Source organism: Fopius arisanus, unplaced genomic scaffold (assembly GCF_000806365.1).
Source record: "Fopius arisanus strain USDA-PBARC FA_bdor unplaced genomic scaffold, ASM80636v1 scaffold00001, whole genome shotgun sequence".
NCBI classification, from domain to species: Eukaryota; Metazoa; Arthropoda; class Insecta; order Hymenoptera; family Braconidae; genus Fopius; species Fopius arisanus.
The window spans coordinates 2,828,977-2,846,182 of record NW_011887740.1 but is presented as its reverse complement, the minus strand read 5'-3'; the positions used below and the strand labels follow the sequence as shown (position 1 = coordinate 2,846,182).

The 17,206-nt window shown below is 39.6% G+C and overlaps 4 protein-coding genes across 5 annotated transcripts in view; 3 read left to right on the top strand and 1 right to left on the bottom strand.

The window, feature by feature from the left end:
* Flo2 (flotillin-2) overlaps positions 1-17,206 on the bottom strand; it is an 84,518-nt gene that overhangs the window by 2,033 nt on the left and 65,279 nt on the right. Inside the window, exons 2-7 of the mRNA XM_011317036.1 lie at positions 2,111-2,407; positions 1,702-1,934; positions 1,309-1,428; positions 736-950; positions 355-538; positions 135-281 (exon numbers count right to left, since the gene is read on the bottom strand). Of these exons, the coding sequence (XP_011315338.1) occupies positions 135-281; positions 355-538; positions 736-950; positions 1,309-1,428; positions 1,702-1,934; positions 2,111-2,407 (1,196 nt within the window). The remainder of the gene's footprint in view (positions 1-134; positions 282-354; positions 539-735; positions 951-1,308; positions 1,429-1,701; positions 1,935-2,110; positions 2,408-17,206) is intronic.
* LOC105274002 (glucose dehydrogenase [FAD, quinone]) lies at positions 3,919-8,201 on the top strand. 2 transcript variants are annotated; one of them, XM_011316798.1, is made up of 5 exons: positions 3,919-4,087; positions 4,241-4,549; positions 5,037-5,248; positions 5,365-5,535; positions 6,076-8,201. In XM_011316798.1, exons 3-5 carry the CDS (start codon positions 5,053-5,055, stop codon positions 7,587-7,589), a joined length of 1,881 nt encoding a protein of 626 aa, XP_011315100.1. In that variant the 5' UTR covers positions 3,919-4,087; positions 4,241-4,549; positions 5,037-5,052; the 3' UTR covers positions 7,590-8,201. The 2 variants fall into 2 exon arrangements, with proteins under 2 accessions (XP_011315100.1, XP_011315092.1); XM_011316790.1 differs by lacking the exon at positions 4,241-4,549.
* On the top strand, positions 8,451-11,907 carry LOC105274017 (glucose dehydrogenase [FAD, quinone]). Its single transcript, XM_011316809.1, has 3 exons — positions 8,451-9,119; positions 9,945-10,565; positions 10,889-11,907. Exons 1-3 carry the CDS (start codon positions 8,503-8,505, stop codon positions 11,544-11,546), a joined length of 1,896 nt encoding a protein of 631 aa, XP_011315111.1. The 5' UTR covers positions 8,451-8,502; the 3' UTR covers positions 11,547-11,907.
* On the top strand, positions 12,463-16,883 carry LOC105274028 (glucose dehydrogenase [FAD, quinone]). Its single transcript, XM_011316821.1, has 6 exons — positions 12,463-12,517; positions 12,896-12,981; positions 13,594-13,796; positions 14,309-14,981; positions 15,250-15,980; positions 16,177-16,883. Exons 2-6 carry the CDS (start codon positions 12,916-12,918, stop codon positions 16,445-16,447), a joined length of 1,944 nt encoding a protein of 647 aa, XP_011315123.1. The 5' UTR covers positions 12,463-12,517; positions 12,896-12,915; the 3' UTR covers positions 16,448-16,883.

Below are 17,206 nucleotides of genomic sequence, written 5' to 3'. Positions count from 1 at the left end.
CAATGATTTTCTTTCATATTTTATTCAAAACGTTATGCATTAACTGCTGAAGAAATTGATATTGTGGGATGCGCCCCAATTTTTCTATCATTTTTTTTCGTGTTTTGCATAAAATTTAATAAAACGGAATTTACTTTGGAAAGATCAACACCAGTGAGTGCTTGAACGGCAGGTGGAACCTGTCCAACGAGGCGTGTCAGTTCACCACTGGTTCCATCGTTACCACCGAGGAGAACAATCTCATCTGTCCTGGCAAGTGGTGCAGCAACTTCGGCAGCGATCTGTTGAAGGAAAACGAAATTAGTTGACGGTTCACTAAACACTAATGAAGTGATCCCAGAGACAATTAGGTACCTTCGGCATCGCGTTGAGAACAATATTAAGTATTGCAGCATCATTATATTTTTTGTAAACTCCGGCTTTGAGGCGCATTCTCTCGGCCTCCGCCACTCCAACAACTTCAAGACTCTGGGCCTCAGCCTCACCTAGTAATCGAATTTTCTCGGCTTCTGCTTTGGCATTCTCTACAGTTTGCGTTCTGCAATAATTATTATTCAAATGTTTAATGAAATATTATTGGTAAACATTTTTTACTCGGATTTGTCCCATATCGAGAGAAGTATTTTAGATATTATTTATTAATTATTTTCCACGGTTTATCCAATAGATAATGAGACAATAAACCATTGAGGACTTATAAAATAGAATATAGAGTAATAATTGGGAAAGAATTACCTCTTTCCCTCCGCAATTCTCCCCATTTTGTAGTACTCAGCCTCAGCAGGTAAACGCACAGTACTCCTCAACTCGTGCTCCTTTCTACGTACTTCCTGCTCTTCAACTTCAATCTGCTTGCGCCTCTCTACAACCTGGATCTGAATCTCCTCATTCCTTATTTTCTGTTTGATCTTGGCGGCCTGAAGTTCATAAGCCAATTGGGCCTCAGCTTTCTACACATTGTAAATGAAAAAAAAAAACCCATAGAAATAAATTCTCCACGTCTAACGCATGAATACGAGTCAATACAAAATACCATCGACTTTCACTCGCTCCAAATTCAACTTCAATTTCAAAAGACAATTGCGCAAAATAACGTGAACATTAATTCTTACGAGAGCGACTACGTGTTGAGGACATAATTCTGTCATAATTATGAATGGAATTCTATTCGCATCGATCAATTGTGTGGGGATTAACTCGAGTGTGTCATAACTCGAGGTGCTATAGAAAACTTGTGTCTATGTTTGAATTGCAACGTGTTTATCGACGTCATTGGTAATTTGCTCATTTACTTGAGGAAATACTTACGGCGGTGTTGACTTCTTGATCGAAATTAGCTTTTTGCAGCTGATACAGGCGCGCGTTATCCTCGATTTTTGTATCCGTGTTGTATTTAATGTCCATCGCTGATTTTTCACACTCGGCTTCCTGGAATTATACGCCCAATGGTGAGAAAATTATTCGCATCATTGGGAATCAATTTCAATGAAGTACATAGAAGATCTTTTTCCAGCGTTCAGCCAGATCGTAATATCAAATAAAAACTAAATAACTGGTGAATTGCGCATGTTCAAGGAGAAATAGCGCTTTACCGCTGAAAATGGAAGGTTTTTCTTCGGGAGAAGGGGATGGTCTACCTCTGGTGAGATTATTATACTAGATGAATCATTCTAATTTTTAATAAAACCGCAGAATACTCACCCTAATCCCGGCATCACGATTGGCTTCAGCTACTCCCACGTCGGCGTCTCTCTTGACAGCTGCCGTCTGAGCCTTTCCTAAGGACGCAAGGTACTGGACATTGTCATAGACATCTTTGATGGTGAACGAGAGGATTTCAATGCCCATTCTACCGACATCTGGAGCTGCTACTTCTCGGACGAGAGTCGCGAACTGGTCGCGATCTTTATAAACTTCCTCCACCGATAGTGTACCTGAAATTATTTTCAGGTAGTTTTACGTAATTAAAAATTTTTTTTTTTAATTAAAAGTCATTTCCTTAATTTTCTTCCGATAGGCTATCGCCCGGGGCCTTTCAATTTTTTATTTTGTGTAATGAGTCAGTTACTACACGCTGAAATGTAAATGTGAAGAAATATAGATATCTCACCAAGAATTGCACGAAGATGTCCCTCGAGGGTTGACAGAATAGTGGACTTAATTTCATGAACACTTTTGCCGAGGAATTGCTCGCTGGCGGTGTGCAGTAACTCATCGGCTTTCATTATTTTGCACTGGGCAACACCTGTAACAGTCAGGGGAACACCCTGAGCTGTTTCGACACTCTCGCAGACGGGGTTGAGGGTCATCACCTCGAGAGAGAGACGCTGGACATCTGTGACGAACCACCAGCAGAAGGCATATCCTCCCACTATCGTTCGTTTCCTCATAGAGCCACAGCATCCTCCTGCAATCACAGATATCCAACCAAATTAATAAATAATTACAATTTTTCAGACAAATTATTCACTTATCATAGCCATATGAATTATTATATGAATTTTCAATAGAAATTTTAAGTTTTCCTAAATTACAACTCTTCACTCATTTTATTTTATACTTCAAAATCGTGGGCGGAAGTAAATATTTTTTCTAGATTGTCTACCTTTTTCCAACGTGAATCCTAAATATAATAATTGCCCTAATAATAATAATAATAATAATATATTTCCGTTACTTTGATTATTATAATTGATATTAATTGGAAGTATAAATAATGAATAGATTGTAATTTGGTGAAAACTTTCCAATTGAATATCGTTGCAAAATATTTGATGTTTAGACACGTGTGAAAGACCCCCATCCCTTTCTTCTTCCTTTTCGAATTCTTCCGGATTATGAGACCTGTTTGAACCAGTGACCACGTGATGAGCATCACGTCATGAAGAAAAGAGTGAACGTGAGGTGCAACAGGTAGACACCTGTTGAAATCTCGGTCGTGCATTGAGAAAAGAAAACTGTTGTCGATCCTCAAGACCATAAAAGTTTGGCAATTTACATCGTTACTTCGTCTTCAGGAGAAGTAATTAATTAATTAATGGGAAATTAATTAAGCAAATGTGTAACCAGTTAATCGTCAAGTGGAGTTGAATTCTGATAGGGTATTCATAATTTTATGTCACTTGATTATACCTGATGATGGATGAAAAATAGTCACTTCTAAGAAAAAGTAGGTCAATAAACCATGGGGACACGTCATTTTGCCATAGACCACAGAATTCTTCTACATTTCTTCTTCGTGAAATCCTCATACATTTTTTCATTATCAATGAAAATGATTTCGGGCCGTACGTCATTCAAGAATTCAGTAATTATTATTGTTAAAACAGTGAAGGTCTAAATGACATACTTTCTAGAAAATATTGAAAAAGTTTTTATTCAGAATACAATTCATTGAAAAATTCCAGAACTTGATTTTTCAGAATTGACAGATTTCCATTGAATACATCAAGTTCATTCGCTCGGAAAATTCTTTTATTTAATATCTCTCAAAGTTTTCCCACTGTGCAAGAATTTCCCTACGCTCTCATTAAACATTGACAAGAATTCCCAAAACTTTCCGAGAAATGTCGAAAAATTGACGCACGGCTGTGAAATTATATTATTACTATTAAACAATTATGAAATCCAACAACAATATATTGGTTTACGTTAATCTGATCTAGGATGTCTCATAAATTTCTAAAAAACCCGGAAAACGAGAAGATATCAGCATAACTCCGTAGTCCAGGGAAATCCTCGACAGGGCCATTGATTTCCACGATAGAACGGTATGACGACGAGGGAAAAACGAAAAACCGGTTCAAGGGAAAGGATGTCCGAGGGGCGGTGGGATGCCGGTGACCCGTTATCCCACGTTGTGGAGAGCCTCACGCTATAAAGAGTTCATTCCGAATGATAGTACTGTTCCACCATCCACAAGGTCAGGGTCACACTCCTAAGAATATTCCATTTAATCCCACGTCAATGATCTATTAAGTGCAACTATAAAACAATTTTCCTGGAGCGCGTGTTGCGATTTTTCCTAGGATTTTCTTCAATAGTCTTCGAATAAAAAATTGATGAGTGTCGTTGATGTCTGAATAAGGTGAGTTAACTTGTTAATGGAGAGGAAAATACTTGATCGTTAGGATAATGACATACAATGGATAATAATCGGCGAAATTGTCTGGAACAAGTTATTCAGGCTGGGCTACATTTTACGGAGTTATCATATTGCTAAGACACTGCACTTCCTCAGGTGGAGAGTGTCGTGACGATAATTACCTCACCACAGAGTTTCACGGAATCAATTGTTATTCCCATGGCATCGTTTGGATTACGGTTAACCGAACCCCCACACGTTTATTCGATACAATGGAAATGAAAATTTGAGGATTCGTTGTGGGTATACCTATGGGGTCCGAGGATTTGTCACTTCAGTTCAATCGAGACTCTCTTACAAGACATTCATTATATCTTCGATCAGCTCGATTAGGACGGTATCCTCCACGGATTATTCGATTTTATCGAGCGATATAAACTTTGACGAATCATCATTTGAAAAAATGTAAGAGAATCGTCGGGAGTGTTGACGTTAATTAATTACTCTTGTATTTGAATTACCGAAAAATCGAGTTGTCTGGAAGATTTGTGATTAAATTAGAACTGATTTGATATTCTGCGATGGCAGTGGAATTTTTAATACCGGAATTTTTCATTCGAATTCCATTGAATTTTTATTTTTTTTCCCCAGTAAATATCATTAATTAATATTAAAATATATTATTAATATCATTAATATTCAATAGACGGAAATAGAAATACATTTATTTTTACGTAATTTGAAGAGATTTAATTTTTTGTTCTTAATTTTTTAAAGAATTTAGCGATTGGCGATCTTCAGTGAAGTTTTAAGAAAATAATCATTTTGTTTAGTTATTTTATTTAATATTACTTCTATTTTTATCGGGTTGTTGATAATTTGACAGTTGGTGATCTGTTGGTGATATTAAGAGAAATTTCATTGGATTAATTTAATTGAATTGTTATTGCAGATAGTGAAGATAGATCATGGGTGTCGAATCGACACTAGCTACTGCCTTGGGGTCGGTTTCTGGTGGTGTTGGATGGTTTTTCCCGGCTTTGGCAATGGCCCTTGCCTACTTCCAGTACGATATTATGGATAACGAGTCGCAACCTATCGACATGCCTACGGAATTGTTGCATCCTGCTTATGATTTTATAGTCGTGGGAGCCGGCTCTGCAGGTATTTTTGCAATAATTTACCACTGCAATGATTTAACGAGATTTTCAACGAGTACTTTTCACAGGGCTTTACTATACTCTAATTGTCATCATTAATTTTGCATTCATGGAATTTAGGGGCGGTGGTTGCGAGTCGTTTGTCAGAAATCGAAAAATGGAATGTTTTGTTGTTGGAGGCTGGTGGTGATGAAACGGAGATATCCGACGTGCCGCTGCTTGCTGGATATTTACAACTGACAAAACTCGATTGGAAATATAAAACTGAACCACAAGGAGACTCATGTCTAGGTAAATAAACATCAGGTGTTAATCTACTAAGTGCACGTGGAGTTGCGGAAGAGTTGAGTTAAACACTTGGAGAATATTCTCGACGTGTCATGTCACTCTCACAGATTTCGCTGTAGAAAGTTACTCTTTCACTTGTATTGATTCCAACGAAAAAACGATAAAACCGAAAACAAAGTACTGGAGGAAATGCACTTAATTCATTGTATGTACTGTAATGTAGATTAATGAACACTAGCGCGTAAAACGAAAAGCGAAGACTATCTGAATAAAAAATGAAATTTTGCGACCTTTCTACAGAGAGAAAATAAATTTTCGAACGCTTCTAGAATATTTTTCCTTAATTCAATAAATTTTTATCAAATTCATTCCAGATGTTTTCATTCTCCGAACGAAAAATCTTAATTCATGATTTCACCAATTCATTCATGAAAAATATTAATTCATGAATTTCCGAGAATTCGTTGAGAATTTTTAATAAAAAATTTGAACCCACAGCGAATGGTTCCCCGAAAAAATTCTCTGAATTCGTTTTAATTCCAGCAATGGAGGGAGGCAGATGTAATTGGCCTCGTGGCAAAGTCCTGGGTGGCAGTAGTGTCCTGAATTACATGCTGTACCTGCGTGGCAACCGAAAGGATTACGACCTTTGGGAGCAGCAGGGCAACCCAGGCTGGAGTTCAAAGCACGTGCTGCACTACTTCAAGAAATCCGAGGACAACCAAAATCCATATCTCGCTAAAACAATTTACCACTCGACAGGAGGCTACCTGACGATCCAAGAGGCACCCTGGAGAACACCCCTGGCAACAGCATTCGTAGAGGCAGGACAAGAAATGGGTTACCAGATCAGAGACATAAACGGTGCACACCAGAGTGGTTTCATGATTGCCCAGGGAACAATTAGAGGTGGTAGCAGGTGCTCGACATCGAAAGCATTTCTGCGGCCTGCACGACTTCGTCAGAACCTCCACGTGGCCTTGAACTCCCAAGTGACAAAAGTCCTGATCGATCCAGCAACGAAACGAGCCTACGGCGTAGAAATGGTGCGTGGAGGTCAGATGTACCGAATCCGAGCGAAAAAGGAAGTGATTCTCTCCGGTGGATCCGTCAATTCCCCCCAACTCCTGATGCTCTCAGGAATTGGACCCAAGGACCACCTGGAGCAGCACGGAATTCCAGTGATCCATGACTCAGCAGTTGGTGAAAATCTCCAGGATCACGTGGGTCTTGGAGGTCTCACCTTCATGGTGAACCAGGAGGTCTCAATGGTTGAGCACCGATTGCACAGTGTCTCTGCCGTAATGAGGTACGCCCTCTTCGGAGACGGCCCCCTCACTGTCCTCGGAGGTGTCGAAGGCCTTGGATTCGTCAACACAAAGTACGTCAACGCCTCCGACGATTTTCCAGACATCGAACTCCACTTCATATCTGGCTCCACGAATTCCGATGGTGGTAGACAGATCAGGAAGGTCCACGGTCTCACCCAGGGCTTCTACAACGCCGTCTTCGGGAATATAAATAATAAAGACGCGTGGAGTGTTATTCCCATGCTACTCAGGCCCAAGAGCCGAGGGTTGATCAGACTCCGGAGCAAGAACCCTTTCGATCATCCCCTGATCTTTCCAAATTACTTCAAGGAACGCGCCGACATGGACACCCTCATCGAGGGGGTCAAGATCGGTGTGGCTCTCAGTAGAACTGCTGCATTCCGAAAATATGGGAGTGAACTCAATCCCCAGCCATGGCCCGGATGCGAGAGAATTCCTTTGTACACTGATTTGTATTGGGAGTGCATGATCAGGCATTATTCAGCGACGATTTATCATCCTGTTGGAACTTGCAAAATGGGACCCTCTTGGGATCGCGATGCTGTTGTTGATCCACAGCTCAAGGTTTATGGTGTCACTGGACTTCGCGTTATCGATGCCTCAATCATGCCAACTCTCGTCAGTGGTAATACCAATGCACCTGCTATTATGATCGGGGAGAAGGGCTCGGACATGATCAAGGAGTTCTGGATGAACCGCAGGAGGAAGAATTTTGGGCTCAAGTAATTTTGCATCCTTGGGGTGTATTCAACGGCAAGACTGAACCGATTTATTTCTATCGGTGTTTTATGATGACGTTGATCATTGCGGTCTGATTGTATTTATGCTGTACATTTTTCATGAGTTTTGACATTTTAAAAAATAATTTTTATAACTTTTATTGCGAGTTTACACTGAGATAAAACTATACTTCTGCCAAGTAAATATATTGGAGAGGAGTAATTGCCGAGAGTCTCTCCATAAAATTCTCGTTTAATTTTCTTGTCTCAAGTTGATTTAGCAGTAGTAAAGGTAATTGGGGAAAGTAATGTTTTTCTCAGTGGATTACCGGGTGTATATATGGGGGAGATGTAATTAAGGAACGGATTTAATGAATATTGTGGAGGATTGTCGAGGGTGGATCGATAAAGGTGATAAGTTGATGTACAGAATTAGTGAAAGTTTATTTCGTTTCGTTATAATTTCCAGAGAGCGGAATTCGATTGAGAACGGAAAATCCAGGGAATCTAGAATTCCAGTGAATTCAGGGGACTCGGATTTTTTTGGATAATTAAACAAAACAAATTGTGAAATCCCCGACTACTGAATATTAACATGCTGCGTTAATTTTTATATAAAAAATTCCCAGAGAAAAATTTTAACAGAAAAATAAAAATCTAGAAAATTGATCCTGTAGAATTATATAATCGAATAATACGAGTCGATTCTACATATTTATGAATTAATGAAAAAAAAATATATCAACATGCAATTCCCAAATAACGAATACATAACAATTGCAAGGTTGAAAATAATGCTGACGATTCACATCGTCACATTCTGGTGCATCGTACTGGCGCAGAGATCAGTCTGAAATCGGAGTTCACGATGATTCCACGTTGAAATCCCGAGTAGAATAAATAAATCGAAAAATCGTGGGATGACCCTGATGTGCTTGTTTTCCTCGGTAAGAGTTGCATTGTTGTACCAGCAGGAACTATGTTTCATCCTCCTCCTCCGTTTCTTCATAATCCTCCTCAGAAGGGACATCGTCGATCGTGATAATCGAATTCGTGTTGTACGTGGTGATCACATCCAGAGTCGATACGATTTCGTGATAATCGGTGGGGGTTCTGCTGGTTGTGTCCTAGCTAATCGCCTGTCTGAGAATAATAATTGGACGGTACTCTTACTGGAAGCTGGGGGAGATGAGACTATTCTCTCTGATGTGCCATTTTTCTTTCCCACTTTTCAACATACTGCTCTTGATTGGCAATTCAAGACTGAGGCTTCGGATAATTACTGCAGGGGGATGAATCAGGGTCGGGGTAATTGGCCCAGGGGGAAGGTTCTTGGTGGTAGCAGTGTTCTCAATGCCATGCTCTATGTCAGGGGCAATCGGAGGGATTACGATCGGTGGAGGGATGCTGGAAATCCTGGGTGGGACTATGAGACTGTTCTTCCGTATTTCAAGAAATCAGAGGATATTCGTGTTGACGAACTCAAGGGCTCAGAGTATCATGGACACCATGGACCCCTTACCGTTGAGCACTTCAGGTAATTACGGAAATTTCAGGGTGAAAAATACTCGGGAAATTCATATCGATTTTTTATGTAGAAATTATTTATTGGAGAATGCTTTTTAATTTTTTTATTTTTTTTATGAGATTCTAGTAAATTCTTCGGAAGTTTTACGGGAATTTTTGTAATGCTAGAATTACACCGGATTATTGAGGAATTTTGCAAGTGAAAGTTAGAAATTTTGTGTATAAATCGGGGAAATGGAAATCGAATAGTAAACAATTCGGATTTGCAACCGAAAATTCGGATTTTTAATTATTTTTGTATCATCATTGAAAATAACTAATCAACTGGCCATGAAGATGTCAGTTATCCCCGGAATTTATTACCATGTTAGACTTTTAATGAAATTCCCAGGAATTTTGACATTGAAAACTGAATTTTTCATAACAAAGTTAATGACTAACTCGGTGATAAAGTTTACAGCATTCATTATGGCTTAATTATGAATTTCCAAGTCTAGTTCCGCATGACGTCAAATGAGAACGGGTTTTTCCGGGGAAAATGTATTTCTGATTTTATATTTCCGAAAAATTCCGATTGAAATTCGTATGACTCAGGAAATGCTCCAAAGAATTTTCCGCGTGAGAGAATTTGCACTAAATTCATCTTGTTTTTTTTATTCACGAATCCCAGAACAAAAATTCCTTTAAAATTCCTTTTAAAAAATGTTGGTATGATAAAAAAATAGACTAATACAATAAAAAATGCAGAAACCGATGAGCAAATAAACGTCAAGTGGAAATTTAACAATGAATTGTCTTGCATATGCATAAAAATTTGATTAGGTCTTCATTTCAGATATCACTCTCCAGTTTCTCAATATTTTCTCGAAGCAGGAGAAGAGATGGGTTACGAAAAACTGGACATAAATGGCCCTCGACAATCAGGATTCAGTCAGTCTTACGGAACCCTTCGAGAGGGTCTTCGCTGTAGTACAGCGAAGGCATTCCTCCGACCAGCTTCCCGGAGGAAAAACCTCCACATCCTGACCCACGCGATGGTCGAGGAGATTCTCATAGGTGAGACAACCAAGACTGCGTATGGCGTGAAATTCAGACGAGGAAGAGGACGAAGATACACGATTTACGCGAATCTAGAGGTGATTCTGTCCGCTGGCTCTATCCAGTCCCCCCAGCTCCTGATGGTATCAGGGGTTGGACCCAGGGACCACCTCGAGGAGGTTGGGATCCAGGTGATTCACGACTTGCCGGGCGTTGGGAGGAACTTGCAAGATCACATTGCCATCGGGGGCATGACTTTTCTCATTGATCCTCCCAGTCAGGATGGCAGTCCCTACGGATTCTCCTGTGTCCTCCCCAAACTTGTCACTCTGTATTCCTTCAAGGAATTCTTGGTCCAAAGGAGCGGACCTCTTCACATCGTTCCTGTGTGCGAGGTCATGGCCTTCGTTAACAGCAAGTGAGTTTTTTTTAAATTTCTTCAGAATACTTGAAGTAAAAATTCAGAGAGGATCTACAGGAAAGCGACGAATTCCACGTGAAGGATAAAGACTGGACCTTTTCTACAATTATTGAGAATTTATTCGTATATAATTTAATTAATTAATTGTAATTAATTAAATTAAATTAAGTCGTTGTTTCTAGTTCGTAAACTAGAATATATTAAAAACGTATCGAAGTCTCTATTTAAAATAATTTTTTCCAATTAACTGGGCCAATTAAAAATCGATTTACAAGTACATATTCTTGAAAATAAAAATTTCCCTCGTGGGATTCCCGCAGATACGCAAACGCCTCGGAAGACTACCCGGACATCCAGTTATTCCTGGCATCGGCAGCTGACAATACAGATGGTGGTGTATACGCAATGCGTGCCACCGGTCTCCAGTCAAAAATATATTCAGAAGTGTACGAGCCAATACTCTACAAAGAGGCGTACTCAGCCCTTCCCCTGCTGCTGAGACCTCGCAGCAGAGGCTACATCAAGCTGAAGACATCCAGCCCCTACGACAAGCCAACAATCGTGCCGAATTATCTGGACGACCCCCGAGACCTAGACGTGATCATCGAGGGGGCGAAATTCGTCCACTCGATGAGCCAGACTGAGGCCATGAAGCGGTTAAATGCCAGGATGAATCCCAATGTCATACCGGAGTGTTCAAAATTTGAATTCCTGTCTGATGACTTCTGGAGGTGTCAGGCGAGGTCTTACACGATGACGATTTATCATCCCGTTGGTACGTGCAAAATGGCACCTGCTGGTGATCCAATGGCTGTTGTTGATGCCAGGTTGAGGGTCCATGGTATCACTGGTCTCAGAGTCGTCGATGCCTCCATCATGCCGACTATCGTCAATGGAAATACCAATGCTCCGACCATTATGATCGCCGAGAGAGCCGCCGATATGATCAAAGAGGATTGGCAAGAGTTGAATTACTAATAGTCATCTCTTTGGAATAAAAATACCCGAGACTGGAAAATTGTTGATTCTAATGATCACGATGACCGCGGCAAGCCGGTTTAACTGTCCGTAATTGTTCAGTGGAATTTAATGGAATTAGTTGATTTTATGGGATTCTTCTTCCATTGAGGACAATTGTGGATTGAGTATTTATCTCTCGTTAAACAAGTTTGTTAATAGCACAGATAAATTTGTTGATGTTAGGATGAATTTCCCAAGATTTTTGAAAACTTATTTTTAGTAATTTATTGCTGATTGGAGGAATTTTTTCCTGGTATTATATATGTATATCTTATGGAAAGATTTTACATTCAAGAAATGGAGATTCAGGTCTCAAGAAAACGACTTTTTTTAATTTCATAAAATTAGAAATTTAGAATTCCAGGAAATTTTGTTTGATATTAAAAAAATATTTCAGAATTCACGAGTATGGAGATTCTAGATTTAAAAAACTGGTTTCCACATTTTCGAAAATTTATCCTTCAATAAGATTTACCTTTTCCTGAAGAATTAAACACTAGTTCTTCAATAAATTTTTTTCTAACATCAAGAAACTTTCTCTGCATCCCTCGAATCATTCTCACGACTTGTCCTTTTTTATTACTGTTTTGTGTACTTTTTTAAATAAAACAATAATATTTACTCGATCACTCTTTCCTTATCTGTTATCTCTGCCACCGACAAGTGTAAATACTCATATTTTTCGACAAAAACAAAATCAGCATGACTGATTGCTAATTGAATTCATATCCGTCGTTTACGTTTTCCTTCGGAGAACAAATTGTTGCCCCGGCATCACCGGAAACCACATTAGAATTATTATCTCATTCATTATTGCCCGATAGACCATCCACGAGTTTCCTCATCGAGACAGTATATAGGAGTGATGAGTGATCAGAGGAATTAGTACTGGAGGTGAGAACGCGTGGAAGTAATCAGTGAAAATCTAGGTAATTGGCATGAAAGTGGATTGTTTGGAATGGAGAGATTCGAACAACGTGAAATGTGTAAATGAAATTGAGTTAGAATTGAGTTGGAATTGAGTTGGAATTTGAGTTGATCACAAGTTTATCACAAGTCCTGATATCATTGGGTGGTGGGGAGTAAATGATGCGGATGCGAGATAAATTTTGAGTGGAAGATACGAGTGGTCGCAGCATCCGCTCGAGTCCGAGGCTTTTTTCAGTAACGAAAGAGCTCTGGGTACAACCCTCGAGCACACATACTGTCTCACTCATTATGTGGCGCAATTGAATGGGATTTCACTGGCCAGGAGGTGGCAATCGACATTCCATTGGTTCTTATATCTGGAATATTCTTGTCCGCAGGTATTAATTCAGCCAAAAGGATGGCACAGTGGATTACTCCGGTACTTCTGGTTTTCTCTGGGGCTATGGCACTTCCACCGCCTTGGGTAATAATTTCTCTTCTAGTTTTTTTTTTTTTCTTGATACGGTTTTAGGTGATGCATCTTAATGACGGGAGAACTGGAGTAGGTTTAGGGTTTTGAATAATGCGGGCGACTTATCATGTGTGCCAAGGGGAACTAATCTGCCAGGATAACAGGGTTTTCGATATTTAAAAGTTGTGGGTCACTATTTTGTCAACAGGTCGCCTTTGAATATCAATGGACATGCAATTACTCGGGTTTACTCAATATGTAATGCGAATAAGATTTTTTAGGATTGATAATAAGTTCTGGAGTTGTATTTAGGGTGTGCTGACACTTTCTAGACAAAATTATTGCGTCTTTGGGTTTTTTATCATTTTATCACTTTATCATTTTTTATTTTTTTAATTTTTCAATAATTCACGACGCGTCATTATTGGGCGATAGTTTTCCTGCGTTTTGTATCGACTTTTCAGGAATTCATAAAGTTTTGGAAAAAACTGGAAAATTATTGCACGCTCCTGGAACTTTTTGGGTTATTCAATGAAGAATTAAATTGAATACGAATTGTTTTCTTATGTTAAGAAATTTTTCTCTTCGTAGGGCGGGGATTTATTTTTAGTTTTTGGGTTACAGGTTCCTGAGATGAACAGTACTCATGCCTGCGACGAGTACTATAGCAAGGGAGAGTGTTCGTTTGAAGACACTCCATTTATGCACGAGTCATGCTCCAGTCTTTCAGGATTTATGATGTTGTTGCAAACTACTATGATGGCCAGGTGTGATGTCGCAGATCCCTGCAGGAGGTTTGAGACCGATGAAATCGAGGAATACGAGGCGTGAGTATAATTGATCAATTAAGTTAATGACTGGAATTTTTTAATTTCACGTTCTAAACACTGAAATTCCATTTATATTACTTCGTCACTTCGTAACAGAAGTCATTCACACTTCAATTCCTCGGATTGCACTACCAAAAAAATTTATGTAGAATTTATCTACATTTACTAATTGATAAATTAAGTAAACTCGGAAATTCTAATTTCAACGCAACAACAAAAATTATTGAAAATGGGAATTTCGGGGAATTTAATATTAAATTTCCCAAAAAGGGGAATCATATTAAATATTCAACATAAATTGGAACAAGCTATTTTTAAATCCTCATTCAAGAAAACCCCCCATCGCGAATTAATTTATTTATTTTTTATGTAATCATTAACTAACGACTTTCTAGTGATAAATATTTTTCTGTCGAATTCCTGATTCTGCGAGTTGATGATTTTTTTAAAATAACTGAAAAATGATGTTATCCTCAGTATGATTTCAAGTTCATCCTTGACCCTTTCAGTTTCGATTTCATAATCGTGGGTGCAGGAGTGGCAGGTCCAGTGATAGCCCGACGGCTAGCGGACCACGTACCCTTCTGGAAGGTTCTGCTGATAGAGGCAGGACCACCAGAGCCCTCGATGACAGCCTTCCCAGGTTTTGCATTCAACGCAGTCAACACTTCCCTCGACTGGAGTTACAAAACCGAGCCAACACGCCCCCACCCCACCGCCTGCTTGGAAACAGGTGGCGTCTGTACCTGGCCACGAGGTAAAATGGTATCTGGTTCAGGTGGAATGTACGGTATGATGTACGTGAGAGGACACCCTGAAGTCTTCAACAGGTGGGCCAGGGCGGGCAACAAAGGCTGGTCCTACGACGAAATCGAGCACTACTTCGAGCGGGCTGAGGATGTCGAGGTACCAGGAATGACATCTGGCTCAGAAAAACGGATAACAGGGGAAAATGGACCCCTGAAAATCAAGTATTACGATCACAGGCCTGAATTCACCGAGGAAGTCCTCAAGGCAGCTGCAGAGCTCGGGTACAAGACCTCTCGACTAGCTGGAGAAGACAGCACTGGTTTCATGATCGCTCCCATGATCATTGAGGATGGAATCCGTGGAACCACCTCTAGACTCTACCTCAGACCCATTGCCCATCGACCAAATTTGAAGATTCTCACTCATGCCCAGGTTATTTTTCATTAATTCCTTAATTAAACTCATAATTATTAACAGCATCTACTGCATTAATTACGTTAATTGTATTAGCCACAGGAATCGTAATGATTTTATCAATTCCTTAAAAGAATTCAAATCATTGATATTTCATATAATCTTTTTTCTCCATTTGAATTCAGTGTAATTTTCCGGAAAATTCAGCGAAACCAGCTAATTAATCTATCCCATTGTTGTTAAATTTTATGTATTGACGTAATTCTACGTTTTATGTAATTCACAGGTTACTAGAATCGTCAAGGAGAATTGGGATGGCGAGGCTCGAGGAGTCGAACTCATCGACAGAAAAGGTACCAGGAAGATAATTCGCGCTGATAAGGAGATAATCCTAACAGCTGGAGCTATTGGATCTCCCCAGATTCTTTTGAACTCTGGAATTGGTCCTAAGAAGGATCTCGAAGAGCTGGGAATTCCTGTATGGGAGGATCTGCCTGTGGGCCACAATCTTCACAATCACGTGTCCTATGGCATCAAAATGAGTATCAATGACACTTATTATGAGACAATAACTGTAGATGCTGTGGAGAAGTTCTTGCACAATCGGACAGGACCTCTCACCAGCACTGGACTTACACAGGTGACAGCTTTCCTCGAGAGCTCTTTCACAACGCCAGGGGTGCCTGATATTCAGGTATTCTTCGATGGATTCAGCTCCAAGTGCCCGATGTTGGGGGTGAAGGACGAGTGTCCTGGGGGAACTGTTGGCTCCTGCCCAGGGAGAAGAGAATTAGTCGCCAGACCCACAACTGCCATTGTTAAGACACGAGGTGTTCTCAAACTCAGGTCTAAGGATCCCCTCGATAGACCACTGCTCTATCCAAATTATTTTGAGGACGAGCAGGACCTCAAGGTCCTACTGGAGGGCATCAGGAAGGTCGAGGAAATGATTGATACCAAGACCATGAAAAAATGGGACTTGAGATTTGAGGAAACCAATTTCACTGCTTGTTCCAGGTATTTACAAAGTCTTCTTCAATATTTTGGTATGATTAGTCGTTGATAGAAGAATATTCTTCATTTGGCGAGCGTCAAAAAAATCTCGTCGATTTAATGTTGCCAATTCAACGGAATTCTATTCAATTTCAGGATTAATAATTCACAAATTAGTTAATAGTTAGAAGGACTTTCGGTTTAACTCATTCGTTTTCAGGTATCACTTTGGAACTGATGCCTATTGGGAATGCATGATTAGGACGCAAACAGGTCCAGAGAATCATCAAGCAGGAACTTGCAAGATGGGTCCCTCGAGGGATCCAACAGCTGTAGTGGATCCGGAACTCCGCGTCCATGGAATTCCAAATATCAGAGTAGCTGATGCCTCGATATACCCTGAGGTACCAAACGCGAATCCCACCGCTTCCATCGTCATGATCGCCGAAAAGGCAGCGGACATGATTGGGAACACGTGGATCGGCATGTAGAAAAATTTAGTGACACCCAAAAAAATTTCACTGCACTTGTAGGAATTTATTTAATTTTCACTGACGATTGCGACTGATTTCTCAATACTATAGGATTTAATTTAATTCAACATTACATTATTATCATTAATGAATATTGAATTCGCTTTCATTAGACTAGCTTGAAAATTCAGAGATTAAACATCTGATTTTTCAGTATAAAAAAACTAGAGAAAAAATATGATAAATAATCCAAGAAATCAGACTACTCTGCTTGAATCAAGTAGAAAAAATTTCTGAATGAGGATTTTTTTTTGAGTGTACCGTAGGAAATTAAAATGTGAATAAAGACTTGTTACATTTATCCCATTGTACTTCAGAGATATTTTTTGAGAATGTTAAAATACTCTCTGTCATGACTTACGTAAATAGCACTGCCGATATAAATAAATTTCATTGTCACGCAGAACGACCTATTACCCTTTTCCTGGAGTAGATATTCAGAGATGTAATCGGTAAAACTGAGACGTGGAAATTCATACGGGTGATCCGTGGCTGTCAGACGAGTAATGAAAAATGGATATCAAGGATATTAATTTTTCATAGCCACAGAATCCAAGAGGCTCCCACAAGGTCGTGGATTGTGACCCCTGGAGGAAATGAAGATATAACGAAAAATAAATGGAAGTGACACCAAGAGTTGGGGGTCTCACGTTATCTGATATATTTTTTGAGCGGAGGGAAGGGGGAGGCACACCTTGGGGAAAATTTCAACTCAAT

Coding starts and splice junctions, on each gene's coding strand:
- LOC105274002 (XM_011316790.1), top strand. CDS start 5,053: ATGGGTGTCGAATCGACACTAGCTACTGCCTTGGGGTCGGTTTCTGGT. Junction 5,249..5,364: donor CGTGGGAGCCGGCTCTGCAG/GTATTTTTGCAA, acceptor CATGGAATTTAG/GGGCGGTGGTTGCGAGTCGT. Junction 5,536..6,075: donor ACAAGGAGACTCATGTCTAG/GTAAATAAACAT, acceptor TTTTAATTCCAG/CAATGGAGGGAGGCAGATGT.
- LOC105274017 (XM_011316809.1), top strand. CDS start 8,503: ATGACCCTGATGTGCTTGTTTTCCTCGGTAAGAGTTGCATTGTTGTAC. Junction 9,120..9,944: donor CTTACCGTTGAGCACTTCAG/GTAATTACGGAA, acceptor TCTTCATTTCAG/ATATCACTCTCCAGTTTCTC. Junction 10,566..10,888: donor ATGGCCTTCGTTAACAGCAA/GTGAGTTTTTTT, acceptor GGATTCCCGCAG/ATACGCAAACGCCTCGGAAG.
- LOC105274028 (XM_011316821.1), top strand. CDS start 12,916: ATGGCACAGTGGATTACTCCGGTACTTCTGGTTTTCTCTGGGGCTATG. Junction 14,982..15,249: donor AGATTCTCACTCATGCCCAG/GTTATTTTTCAT, acceptor TGTAATTCACAG/GTTACTAGAATCGTCAAGGA. Junction 15,981..16,176: donor AATTTCACTGCTTGTTCCAG/GTATTTACAAAG, acceptor ATTCGTTTTCAG/GTATCACTTTGGAACTGATG.